Source organism: Halichoeres trimaculatus, unplaced genomic scaffold, assembly GCF_033239565.1.
Source record: "Halichoeres trimaculatus isolate MK-OKI-2021-1 unplaced genomic scaffold, fHalTri1.1 fHalTri1_scaffold_16, whole genome shotgun sequence".
NCBI lineage: Eukaryota > Metazoa > Chordata > Actinopteri > Labriformes > Labridae > Halichoeres > Halichoeres trimaculatus.
Genome location: NW_027437194.1, coordinates 16,716,011 through 16,730,262, shown reverse-complemented (window position 1 = coordinate 16,730,262; position 14,252 = coordinate 16,716,011). Strand labels below are relative to the sequence as shown.

The window sequence follows — 14,252 nt, the reverse complement described above, 5'->3', positions numbered from 1 at the left end:
AATCAGTAGTGAAAGTAAACATCATTGTCCTCTAAATGCATGCTGTACCAAAATGACACTATATTTTTACACTCTAGGTATTTTGAAGTATAACTTCACACACAGGTTGCCATCATTGTCAAATGCACTCTGGATACTGAAGTCAAAAGGTTGCATTGTTGTTTTCAACTTAATTTCCTGTTTAGTGTCATTCTTTGAGCTTTGTTTTCCACATTTCAATCCAAGTAGAGTGATAGTGAGAGGAAAAAAAGGAAGAAGATCCTGGCCGTGAATATTTAAGTGAATACAAACAGAAAGGTTTAAAAAGGAGAACAAAGCAACTATTTCAGATTGCTTCTTGGAGTGCATTGCATAACGATGACGGACAAGATTGGATTTATTTTAAGTGTTCTGAAAATGTGCAAATGAAATGTGTTTGAGTAATATTCAGTGTCAATTTAATGAACAACAATTTTAAGAAATAAAATAATTAAAATAAAATAAAATAAAATATAGTGTCATCAAAATCTTAGACCGTAAGAATACATTATCTAGAATTTTACATTATCATTCTATATAAAGCCTCCAAATAAATTTGCAGTCTACCTGCTTATCTCCCTTCCCAAACCTCCTATGTGTATAAGAAGCTTGCATACGTTGCTGTAGCCTACAACTAAAATGTGTATATTTTTAAAATTTATGTAAAATTATATTATATGATTTATTATTACCTCTATTATTTGTTTATTTCACATTTACTAAATTACATGCTTTCAAGTATGAAGGAAGGATTTTGTTCCATTTCAGTTTTTTTATTTTGCTTAATGTTGTGACCTTTCACATGGTGCCATTTGACAATTATGCAACCGTATTGTTATGAAAGTAAAACATGATAAAATCATTTTAACAGTCCTGTTGTTTTTACAATTGAGGGCAGACTATTGTTACAGCATAGATAAAAGGGACAGACTCCACGTGGTGTCTGGGATAATTCATTAGTTGCAGTAGCGTCTAGATGGCAGTATAGGACCAATATTGCTTATTACATTCACTTACATTCTATACCTGGTAATCCTATGAATGACTAATAAATGCTGATAAATAAACCATGAGTGAGTTATATAAATAACAGAAACTAATTATTTACCAGTAAATAAAATCAGAATTGTAATTGTTTTGCTTTTCAAGTGGCCTATATATGTTTACACAATTACATGAAACACAGTGCTTTTTTGCATGAACTATTTTACCAACTTGTGGTATGCACCTGTTATTATTGAACAAATCAATCAAAAATGCATTAAAAAGTCTTGAAAAAAATCTAATTTAAGAGTCGGTTCTTGAAAATTATATAGGGGACTTTGTTCCAAGCTTCCAATGAATATACTACATTTATTAATTGGAAAAAGGGCTTTGGGGTATCATGAACCCTCAACCTGGAATTTACGACAGAATAGCTTGTAACTCAAGTAACTGGTGTCATTAAATGTCTCCAGATCTAAAATGAAAGGCCTCGAAGCAGATTCGTTTCAATTTGATTGCTTTTAGTTGGTATTCACCTGTCTTTCGAATTACCTTTATTTAAAATTATAGTGGTTATTAATTGTACTTCTTTTCCCCCTCTGTGTCTGTAACTTTGTGTTCTTTTGCTACTGGTTGCCTGGGTCAGGTTTGTCTCGGAAAAATAGATGTGTAATCTTGGCGTTAACAACTTGATTAAATTAAGGTTAAATGAATAAATAAACAAACACAGATACTTTTGTATTCTTAAATATACAACAAGCCAATTTCCATGGCCTACTTTAGTCTCTTATAATTTTGTAAATATTAATATGAAGTATATTTTGGACGGAATTTCCCACGGTGATTCCTCTTACTTCTGCCTTGACCTAAATTCGTGATGCGGATCAGTAGTTCGTTCTAATCTGTTATGTTTTTTACTGCACATGTAGCCTGTGATTGGCTGGGCTTTAAAAGCCCCGCCTCTGGCATGAACGCGCTCATAACTGGGTGAGAGCGAGCAGCGAAAATTACCACCTTTATCAGACTATCAAGGTAGAAGCTACAATATTAAAACATTCAAAATAAATTCTAAAATATCGTGAAATTGTCCACCCTAGCCGCTTTACCAGACACAGACCCTTACATCGTGAAATAAGGAGAGAAAGCTCACTCAGACGACACACCCGAATGCCACGCCCTCTAGTTGTTCTATTGGCTGTTGCGCAGCTTGGGGGAAGCATAAAACACATCTGATTGGTTTACACGTAGAGCAATCATGTCTAATCGGTACACGATTGGCTGAGCTTTTAGAAGGAAGTCTAGTGTCAAAACGTTTCGAGGATAAACTCGGAGTTGACAAAGCGACCTGTATCAGTTGAAACATTTTGGGCATAGTTTGTGATTTTTTTTTTATGTCATAGCTGTCTCTTGGGTTAACCACTCGGGGGAGGATAACATTAACTGGTGCTGCAAACCCTGCCCTCTGTCCCCAGCAAAGGATTCGGACTCACCGCGGACTTGACGGCAGAGAAAGGAAAGTGGGACTTTATTGTTCAAGCTAGCGCGCTAGCTTCACCAGACGGCTGGTCTTGTGTGTATATCGGGCTATATGGCTGCGACTTACGAGCCAATATACGGACTTTCTGAAGATGAGGTAAGCTTATTTTTTAAATAAAATTTGGGTTGTTTGTGTGTGTTCAGTGGTCAAAAATATGTGTCACTCCCAGGAGGCTTAGGGAGCTAACTATAACGCTAGCCGAAGCTAATAAGGCTGCATACCATAGTAGTGTTCAGCTGTCAATTTCTGGCACCGATGTCTGCGTGTCCATTGTTATTCACCCGAAATGAACAACTAACTTCCTTTTTCTTAGAGAATTTGAAATAAAGCCTCGGTTTCCTTTGTAGGCTGTGTCAAAATAGCTACATCATGTAATGTAATTTAACGCAACATCAGAATCGCATTGGCGATATTGGACAGGTTAACACATTCGATGAATTGATCTGCAGTTTAACTTTACTGTCCATGTGCACGATTTACATACATATCATTAAACTTAAATGTAAAGGCTCAAATATGAAAATACTTAAGGGGCGTTAAACATATTAAAAATGTGTAATTTATCGGAGAAATGAGCAAATTCCTTCAGTGGAGGAAGGTATGGTAAGTTAAGCAAGCCACTGTCTCAGACGACAACAACTCATCTCATTATTGTTTTTCTTGCCATTAAATTAGTTCAAAAGATGTGTTTTGTGCGTCTTTTCATCTTAAAAACTAAAGCTACAATGCTAAGGTTGGTCTGCGTGGCTGCAGGATAGTCACGAGTCAAACATGAGGACACTGCCGAGTGACAAACACAATAATTTTCTAACCGAGCAGCTGTCACATTCGCCAACTACCCATCAGGCATTACTAATGCTTTCAGAAATAGGTAAGGCTCGGTGTTTTTCTGTGATCCATATGAAGGACTAAAAATAATCCGTCATTTGTTCATTCATGGCTCTCAGGGAAAAATAGAGGCGTGACTGTGCGTAGCTGTTGAGTTTGCCAAGTGCTTTAATGAGCAGGCCAAACTGTCACTGTGATACCAAGATGGAGGGGAGATTTACAATTTGTATTTTTGAATTAGTTTTGCATGCATCGAGGGTTTTGTGTTTGACAACAGTGTTCAACCAAAATATACTGGGATAACTATGAATATCTGAAATATAATGATAACTTTGAGTTGTCTGCCTCGGCCAGTGTTTTCTTTACACAATTCTCACCCCTTTCATAGCTTTGTGGGCCCCTTCCTAATCTCATCTAGTTTTTCCAGGGGATATATGCCTGTAACACCTTTCAACACACTGCAACACAGGACACTTTGAAAAGAAATGGCTAGGTTTGGCTTCACAGTGTTACCTAGACATGAAATAACAAGCAGGAGTTTAAGTTTGTGTGGACAACTGAGGGTTCACATTCCATGGGACACAAACTTACCGTAACGAGGAGGTAAACGCTCAGTAATGCTACACCCTCAGAGCAAAAAGCCACGGCCTGAGGTAACAACTGGCTTGGCCTGAACTCCTTCCCTAGCTCTCTCCTTTGCTGCATTCTCTACCACGTGTCAAATGCAAAGTTGTGATAGACTATGAGTCAAAGCTCTGCTGGAATGTCATAATCCCTGCTCAGAAACACATTTAGTTTGACTAGTTTTGAGACCTCATTTGTGGTGGCACTGATGCAGAGAAAACAATCTGTGAATTGCAACGCAATGATTTGACTGAACTACACTTTCTGGAGGTGATGAAGGAATAGGATGCCTGACATAGTGTGGCAAGTTCGATTTAAAAGCATTGATACGCTTTAGTGTCATAATACTAAGCTTTTGAGATACTATTTTGTTCCAAAAGCACTGAACATGTTTGTGAGCTTCAGGCATGTTTTCTTTTTAGGGTGGCAAAAGAGGAAGGAAATGAGGGGGTAAAATGAGAGGGAAGACTAGCAGCATCTGTAAAGACTTTGAGGCCAAAGTTTACATTTTAAGTTTGAGTGACCACAAATTTGAACAAAATAGCTGTTTGCATGCCATACCTCATACATGTCTGTAAGTAAGTGGTATGTAGTGTGGCAAGTGGTGTGCCATTTTGGATGCACGTGTCTTACTTTTAGGAGTTTACCACCAATATGGCATTATACATTTTTGGCTTTATTGGTAACAAAAGAGCAACATTGTGAGGTAAATAAAGAAAAATGTTCATAAAAAGTATTTTAGCCATGGCAGAAAGGATGCAATCTCATTGTACGCAGCCCAGTGACTTTGCCAGATATAAATCTGCTGGTAAAAAATGGTCAACTTCATGTTCCTAGCAAGATTCAAAACATTTCCTCAAGGCAAAGGTTTCTGTGATGTTGGGTTACTGAACTTATGGCACATGCCACAAATCTCCATTGGCCACAGTTCAGTTAAAGGCACTGCTGCAACCTCTTGGGGCAGGAACTCCTTTCAATGCTACGTTAAAGTGATACACCGGGATGGAACAAGTTGGGTCCTATCACAAGGTTTAGGGCAGAAATTACCCCTACAGCAGTGTTTTTGTGCAGCAGAAGCCCAGGGCACTCACACCAAAGACTCCCTCCCTGCTCGTCTGCCGGTATCCTCTGCACTCAGATGGGGCCAATTTTTACTTGACCAAAAACACAAATAAACGGACTCCCAACGAAAAAATCTGATATCGGTTGCATTCACGCTTTATTTAGAAAATTTTCAGCGCGTTACTTTCACACAAAAACACCGCTAAATAAGGCTCTAGTTCTCATCGTGTCGTAGAACAGCACTAGATAAACCGGCATGCCGGATATAAACGAACGCAGGTAATCTGCCAGGACGAAGAGACACAATGAGAACTAGAGCCTTATTTAGCGGTGTTTTTGTGTGAAAGTAACGCGCTGAAAATTCTCTGAATAAAGCGTGAATGCAGACCAATACGAGAGTTTTTTGGTGGGAGTCCCTTTATTTGTGTTTTTGGTCAAGTAATATATGGCCCCGTCTGAGTGCAGAGGAAACCGGCAGAGGAGCAGGGAGGGGGTGTTTGGTGTGAGAGCTCTGGGCTTCTGCTGCACAAAAACACTGCTGTAGGGGTAATTTCTGCCCTAAACCTTGTGATAGGACCCAACTTGTTCCATCCTGGAGTATCACTTTAAAATCCCAAACACCAATGTCATGCTTTTGTCGATATTCAGGTATTCCAATTCTCATGCAAAATGTAAAACAGAAACTTTTACCAAAAGAAATAGGTGCACAAAGACACCTTAAAAACAAAACTTCACCAACCTAAGACAGAAGTATTGTAAGCTGGGTACAATTCAGGACTTTTTTGTTTAATTCTGCAACGTAACATATAGAAATATATTGCACTATAAATCCTGCATCATGAACATATATTGAAATTCTTGTCATCTTGCAGTCTTAAGTAATTTTAAAAGAATGTTATTGAACCTTCTCCATGGCTCACCTGTCATATTCTAATAAAGGTTATGCCATATCTGCCACGTTCTAAACATGTCAAGTGGATCGTAAGATTCTGGCACAAGTTTGTCTACTTCCAAGGTGCAAGTAGAAAGAGGAAACGTCTGAAAGGATAAAAATCCAGAAATGACTAGAGCTCTCAGATACACCTGATCTATTATATCTAAGTCAGGGTTATTGACTTAAAAATGCAGGCCTGCTGCTTTTAAGATTATTCACACTTCTGCTTTATTCAATGTTTTGATCTGTTTTTCCTTTTTTCTGCAGCATGAAACGAGAGTGCTGCGGGTTAAGGTCATTGCAGGAATTGATTTGGCGAAGAAAGACATCATTGGAGCAAGGTGAGCACCACACAGAAAGCACCAGAAGCTATTTCTGACATTTGAGGTGTTTTTCAGTACTTCTAGTGTTACGTCACTGTTATCAGTCCTGCTTCGATTTAAAGGCCTGGACGACGTGTCTGCTCTGACATCATGAATGTGTTGTCACTTGTATCATTGTTGTGTAAGAAAATATTTGAACAGTGACCTCAAACCTTCAGTAAAGAGACTTGAGGGATGTTTACATGAGAACAGCCAAACATATAAGAGAGTATATAACCTGTAAATATGTTTTTGCATGTTGCATCCTGCTCCTGGATTCTACGGGCTTCTTCTGTCTGTTCTGCATGCTTTTCTCTCACATAGTGGTGAACTCTAAGTGTCAATTAATGATTACCCTTCCTCTTATCCTGTCTTATTTATAACCCACCTCTATCTCAGTGTTTCCAGATAAAAATGATACACACTACAACCTTTCTCACATGGAAGAAGATACAGTCGACTATCTTGAAATGTCAAGAGAACTTTTTTTAAACTGACTTCCCTTCCCGTGTGTAATTCTGTGAGGAAGCTTAACCTACTTTTGGTTCAACTTTCATGTGATGTTGCATAATATACCTCTGAGGACTCATGGTTGAAGTCTGTATTAAGTCATTTTTCCTGCTCTCTTTAGCCCTTTGACTTTTGCCTGCTGACTTTTAATTACATTCTTCTCACTGTACCTGCAGGTTGCAGGTTGCAGACTGCAGCGCTAGAACACTGTGATCGATTGATATCTCACTAAGTGACAATCAGTCACTGCTGAATCCTTATCAAAATCCTTTTGTTCATGTGGGGAATGGAAAATTGATTTTTCTGAAAAAAAAAAAAAAACCACACTAAACCATCAGAGTCACAGATATTATTTGCAATGACTTAAGGTTAAATGTGAGAATCTGATGCAGATTTGTTTTAACTGGACTAACTGGGCATTGCTTTTACACTGAGATTGTTCCACTCACCCAGATGTGCAGTTGAGAGAACATGAATTAATTCCTTTTTTAAAAACAGCAAAGATGAGATATCTTATAATCTTTCTCAACAGCAACATATGTTTTCTCACATTAAAAATAAAACTTGTGGACCGTCCCTGTATGAACATGCACAGCAGGAGACAACTTTCACATTTTTCCCCCGCTAAGCCTCATAGAAATATTTTTTTTTGGTGTTAAACTATTTTTAAATACTATACCTAAAATCAATATAGCATTATAATTTAACCAAGGTCTGTTCTTTCTTTCGTCTCAGAAACAGTGGATACTAGTTTTAGATGTAACGGTGGAGTTGGCATGACCTACTGTGTAGACAGCTGTTTTTGAGCAGTGTAAAAGAATTGATTTCCAGTGTTACTGCTTGTTTTTTTTAATGACTAATTGAAAGAAGTTGTAAGGACTAGCTGCTAGTGCTCCATATCCCAGGAGCACTAGCACCCACTGATGTGAGGACATGACTTTTGCCAAGGCGTGCATTTGTTTTGAACCAAATAAATGGAGAGCAGATCTTATTTTCAACGCGACTTTATTTACTTTTACTTATGTAGAGCTATTGCTTGCAACATGACAACTAGGGATGGGTACTGAATTAGGTACTTTTATAGGTACCGACCAAATGCTGTCAAAAGTACCAGGCACCAATTTATGTGAAATCAAAAGGTACCAAGTTTAGGTACCTAAATGCATCTTTGTGGTTGTAAGGGAGTGGAAGAGTAGACGGTTTTCCTTGCTGGACATGAACACAGCATTGCAAGGTTATATATGGAAGAATTAGCATGTTGAATTGAAAAATATATATATTTTATTAATTTTATTTTATTAACAAATTGATATTTTTTACCACATAAACTAAAAAAGTACTGAAAAGTGGTACCGTTGAGTACCGGTACCAATTGCCAGGCATCGGGCATCGGTACCGTATGGTTTCAAATGTGAAAGATACCCATCCCTAATGACAACTTTGACAACTCAGCTAGTTTGGACTGTATTTTGGTCTCAGGCTATATTTAGCACTATAACAGCCTGGTGCTGTAAAGGCCTTTGGGCACGCACACACCTGAACCCAAACAAGTCCTCATTCATTGTCCAAACATAGCCAAAATGACAAAAAATGTAGCTCATCTCACTGGACATTTTGCTATTGCTAATTTAATCTGACAGCTAAATTAAATGATGACATTGCAAGTAGCCTTTGGCTTCACAGAAAACTGAACCTGTTCTTAAAAAAAAAGTTGGATGGAAGTTTCAGTGTCAGTGTTAAAACATTATTGACATAGAATTAGATATAACTTCTGTTTTTGGTGTGCATTAATTTTGAATGGCAAAAAAAACAGACTCAGTGTGCAAATGTCTTAAGATGTGTCTGTAATGTGTAACATTAGTGAATCCTGGTTATGTCCTCCCAGTGCTCATCTTCAAACTCCAGCCTCACTGAGCAGAGCTAACGATACCTCACTCTTCATTTTATTGATAGACTCTCAATTTTGAACAGACCTCTGCAGGATAACTGCTGACTGTGGGTTGGAATGAACATCATCACAAACAACTTAACCCCTGTTAAACTTTCTTTCTTGCAGTTCAGCTCTAGTGTCCTCCTTTATGATAAAATGCTTCTACTACACTGATAAACTTGGTTGATTGGCATAGTGTCGTCAAAGGGACTCTTATTTGCCACAAATCAATCCAGTCCTAGATGACGCAGACTGGGACAGTGAAAATAGCATTTAAAATAACCCATTTTGGCACTGATAATTTCATGTCAGTTATAGAGTACAATCAGGCAATTATATTGGGAAGTGGGAGTTTTTCATGATCCCTCAGAAAGTCCTCACAGGGACTCTAAATACTCATTAGAGACTCTTTGTAGACTATGTCTCACTTCATTTAGTCAAAAGTTATCATATCCATGAATTTTCCTTAATAACATGACATAAAGAGAATTCTTATAGGGGGTAGAGTTGATTCACTGGCCTATAAGGGTCTTTAAATTATAGTTTAAAGCTGTTACATTCACCAGAATGGCAGTAATGTCGTTCTAGGGAACATTCAGAACACACTTCTCACTAAAAGCTGCCTTTAATTTGACAAAAACTGAATGATAATCAGACACTTAACAAAAGCATAAAGGTCCAATTTTATTATGGATAATAAAAAAAGCTTCATCCATATAGAGTGATACAGAATGTCATGAGCCGGTCCTCGCTGCAGTTAAGAGGAAATCCTTTTCAGACTACATTCTTTTATTGTTATCTTGTTGGACTCACTGGATGACTAATATCAGCCTCATCTACATTCAGACACTGCCCTTACTGTCTCTTATAGTCATGCATTGTATCTGAAGGATGAGAAAGCCGACATTGTCAGAGGAAGGGCCTGGCATGTTGAGCGCTGTGTGAATGCCACTCACATGCCAGAGTGCATGTTTTAGCATCCTGATGTCCTGCTGGCAGGTCGGCCCGGGCTGGCTCGGGAGGAATCTGAACTGTAATGAAGAACTGAATGAGGCCTGGGTGTGTGGCGAGCTACCACAGGAGGAGACAGTGCTGACTTGGCAGTCTGTCACCTCATAAGATGCTCAAACAGAGCTGGCTTGTTCTTGTCTTGTTTTCACTCCAAATCTGCTCCTGTTGCTGCTGTATCCACTCAAACAGATACTCTGTTCTATTGTTTTCTGCTGTTATTCTGGATTACATAAACCCCCTCCAGGTTATGTTTTTGTTTTTCTTTTGAGGTAGGGATTGAAACTCAAGGAACAACAGTCTCACAGTGCTGCCATTATACGCTAGCAGCACATGCTAGCTTTCTTCTCCCAGCGCTGCCCTGAAGTAGCCGTCTCCCTCAGCGGGGTTTTTGTTGATAGAAGGAAGGAGACAAGAAGGAGTCTCAGAGCAGCCACAGATACAGTAGACCTATTGTTTTTGTTTGGTCACACAGCACATCACAGAACCACGCAAACACGCAATTAGACACTGTGGGGTTCCCGGAGACCTTAATTAGCAATCAAGCAACGGCAGTGTCGTGCTTAGGGTTGTCTGCAGCTCATTTCTAAAATATTTCCTACTCCTCTTGGCTTTTTCCTCTGCACCCTCTCAACTGCTTCCCGTAAAATCAATGTGAGGCTGAGCTCCAGCTGGCAGGCTGAATCTAATTTTGGCCATATCCAAACTGGAATTAGATTGCTCCTCATATCAATTTTGGATGATAAAAAAAAATCCATGGAAACTAATTATGGTAAATCAGATTTAAAACACATTGATAGATGCTTTAAAACGTGAATCGAATTGAATTTCTAACCTTGTGTGATGAGGCTAGTCACAGCAATCAGATTGTCATTTGCTACACGGAAAACTAATGTCTCTGCTGGAGACCCACCCAGGGTGAAAGGACTGCTTTGAACTCCTGTGTTGTCACAGGGGCAGGTTGAAAGCTTCCTACCAGTGCGTCTTGCTGTTTTACTTCCACATGAGAGCAACACGCCATCTGTTACATTAGATGTGTATACATTGATTGGAGTTATTTCAGGTCACGTTGAAGCTCCAAGGGAAATATCGGCTTCTCTTACATTAGATTATTGATCGCTCTGCTGACAGAAAATTGATAAACGACTCCTGGGATCAGTGATTAATTGTCAAAGGTATCTCAAGCAAACATGCTAAGCTCTTTATTCTCAGATGGTGTTGGGACAAAATTCAGTGGTTTGGAGGTTTGTGTGATAAGTACAGAAGATGTGCAGTCAGTGTGATGCAGCGTGTTCAGGTCAGACCTCTTATATTTGGAGTTTCCCATCCACTCGTCTCCACTGAAGTACTTGAGCACAGTCTGTCCTCTGCTCTCATCCTTCTTAATATACCCATTCAGTCGGTCTCTGTAGTGCTGTGTTTTTTTTCCCTGTTTTAAGTGCCGTGCAGAATTATGTTCAAGGATCCTTCCTTCAACATGTTTTGTAGTGAACTGAATGTTCTTTAAAAAATGAATGATGTACATCCTCATTTTTAATGATATTAGAAAATGTCACTATGTTTCCTTAGATTTTAAAATCAGTAGAGCTGTAATTATAACAATGCACAATTATTTAATTTTAACTTCTGTATCCTCATACATATTGTCTGAGGTCCATCATTGGTCAGATAATTGCCCATGTAGTTAGTTAAAGGGTGTCTGACATGGAAAAAACTACGGATAGACCGATTATCTGGGCCAATATTTGTCATTTTGGGGCATATTGGCATTGGCCTTTTTCAAAATCTGACGGCCGATATGAAACCCATATAAGACTGTGTTGTTTTGGCTCTGATGCTTCTCTGCACAGATTTTCTCCCTGTCTACGCTATGGAAGCCCTAGATGGTCAAAACATTTAAAATCAGTCATGTAAAACCAAACAGAAGATTAATTCAACTGCATTACATGCCTGTAAAAAGCAGCACAAACTCAATTCTGTCCAGTTTTATTGCAGTTACATAGACATTTTTAAAAACTTTATTTACTGTAGGAAACTTAAGTCATTTATTTTTTTAAGTTTTGATTTAACTTTATAAAACATACTGCTAAGCCTGGGAGCTGTTTAATAAACATATGCTTGAAGGCATTTGATTGCAGTTAAGTGTTGAAGGTTTGTATTCAAAATTTTTTACGCTGATATTTTCACTTTGACTGCAAATGAATATCGGCTTCAAATATCGGTTATCAATCTCCTTGCTTACTAATAATTGGTACCGGTATCGGTCCATCTCTAGAAAAAACTGCTGACTAATCCAGGAGCCAATCATGTTGAAAGTGAGCATTAACTGAGGTTTCAGTGGTAAAACAGGTTAAATTAAGATCTAAATGTCCATTTCAACCACTTTTAAACCAGAAATTTTAATTTGTTATTTCTGAAGTTAAATTATGAGTTTTGCCCATAGAAGGCCAGGTCTGATTTGCATGACAGGTGAGAACCCTGTAGCTGTCTATAAAGAGGCTAAAATCCAGCCTCTTTACCTTTACCTAACTTGAAAAAGTCTTGTTGGAGTTTGAAATTTCAAATATGGCCGTCTACCATTGGCCTGGAAATTACATCTTTACAGTCTGTTGTCAGAAAATCTCTTTTAATCTAAAAATGTTTATTACTGTGTTGGATAATCAACAATATGTTATATGTTGACAATAGTGTTTCAGATACAGAGTAGAGACTCCAGTTTTACATTTTCCTTTTCATTTTCGGCTTTAGCTCTACCGCTCTGACTATTAGTAGTAGTATTAGTATTAGTATAATTTTTAATGCAGGACAAGATACAGTCAGAACAATGATACAAGAGTCATACCAACAGCGAGTTCAGAAAAAAAACTGATTGGTTGGATTTTTAAGAGTAGATGAGAGTAGATTATGTCGTTGTTTGAGTGAGTGAATTTGTGTGCACGTGGAGTGTAAGGGTGTGTGGCAGTTGCTTTTCTAATAATTGTGTGGCTGATTGGGGATAAGCAGCAAGTGTACACTAAGACAGTCATGTGATCAAGTCCCACTATTTGAATTTCTTTTGGAAGTAGAAGCAAAGAGAGGTTTTTTTATATTTTTTATTTTTTTCGCTTTTTTTAATTTCAACCCTTCTCACTTGTTGGGTTTTTAATTTGTTTTTTTTTTTTCAGTTATTAGGATGCACAACCATACAACTATTTTAGCCATGCTATGTATTGAATTTTACATTTAACCTCCGGAATGTGCTGAGAAAAAAAAAGTGCTCTTTGGCCACACATAGTCTTGTGAAGTTTTTCAGGATTTTGTAGGATTTTAACCTAAAACTCTACTTCAGGCTACCTGTTGGGACTGAGCTCAGCAGAGTAAACTGGTCTGGCCGGTGAATAGCACGCCTGCTCCTCTCCCTGGAACCTACTGGAGATTTCTACCCCGTCAGCACCTTCAAATAAAGCAATTGGCTGTTTTTAAATAGCACAGTCAGCCTGCTTACTATTTACACTGGTATCATGAAAATGTTTTGCAGTTTCTATTTTTAGCGCTGTGCTCTGTCAATAAGATATTATAGCCTTATCTCATAATACCTGAATGTAAGCGTTTTTTTCCCCTGTGGGGTTGTTTGTGAGGGCTCAGGTTTCAGGTCTGGAAAGAGGCAGTTTAGTCGAGTATATGAGCACCTGCAGCTGAGCAAATAGTTAATGTGATGTCAGAGGATGGGGATCTCTTAGTGTCTTTAAGGGAATGAATGTGTCTCCGAAAAATGCTTTGAAGTTGGGGTGATGCTTTTGCTTGTCCAAGTAAATGCTTTCCGATACAAACCATTTATTGCCAAAGTTTTTACAGGAAAATAAAGTGAAGATTTGCACTTGTGAATTCACTCAGTTTGTTAAATTTTGGAACTCTGAAAAGTTTAGCTGTATTTTTTGTCCCTATTTTTAAAAAAATAATCTTTCTGCTTTCTCTCTACAGCGATCCCTACGTCAAACTATCGCTCTATGTTGCAGATGAAAACAGAGAACTTGCCTTAGTCCAAACAAAAACTATTAAAAAGGTAGGTCGTAAGGTAAGAAGAGATTTTGTTACACACATTTTAAGCCTACTATCCTTTAAGCTTGTACTTTCCAACCCCATGGACTCTTCCTCATGTTTGTCTGTCGTAGAAGACCAGCCAATCCCGTTACTGTAATCTCCTCCCACACCTGCTCCACACTCAAACTGTAAAGTCTTTTAAACGTGGCTTTGTTCTCTTCCCTTTTATACCACATGTTTTACATCACCAAATCTTCCCGTTAATGCTGCCCCCAACAATAGCAGCACATTTCCTTCAAATCAGGGTAATAGCACAATCTTGGAAAACACAGGAAGTCACCAGAAGGCTCCTTTCCTGCTCAGGAAAGCGAGGAGGGATACGCTGGAAGAGGTCTTTTCCCCCAGTGGCCTATTTTAAGGAGAACGTCTGTTCAC

The 14,252-nt window shown here is 38.4% G+C and overlaps 1 protein-coding gene across 6 annotated transcripts in view; it reads left to right on the top strand.

Annotated features, from left to right (window-relative positions):
• Nucleotides 1–2,278: 2,278 nt before the first annotated feature.
• The window catches only part of LOC141805086 (E3 ubiquitin-protein ligase NEDD4-like), a 58,799-nt gene continuing 46,825 nt past the window's right edge, over nt 2,279–14,252 (top strand). For 2 of the 6 annotated variants that reach the window (XM_074689802.1, XM_074689800.1), the window contains exons 1-3: nt 2,280–2,635; nt 6,255–6,328; nt 13,758–13,839. In XM_074689802.1, the coding sequence (XP_074545903.1) occupies nt 2,591–2,635; nt 6,255–6,328; nt 13,758–13,839 (201 nt within the window). In that variant the 5' untranslated portion in view covers nt 2,280–2,590. Of the gene's footprint in view, nt 2,636–6,254; nt 6,329–13,757; nt 13,852–14,252 lie in introns of all 6 variants that reach the window. The other 4 variants (XM_074689801.1, XM_074689799.1, XM_074689797.1 and 1 more) reach the window with 3 other exon arrangements.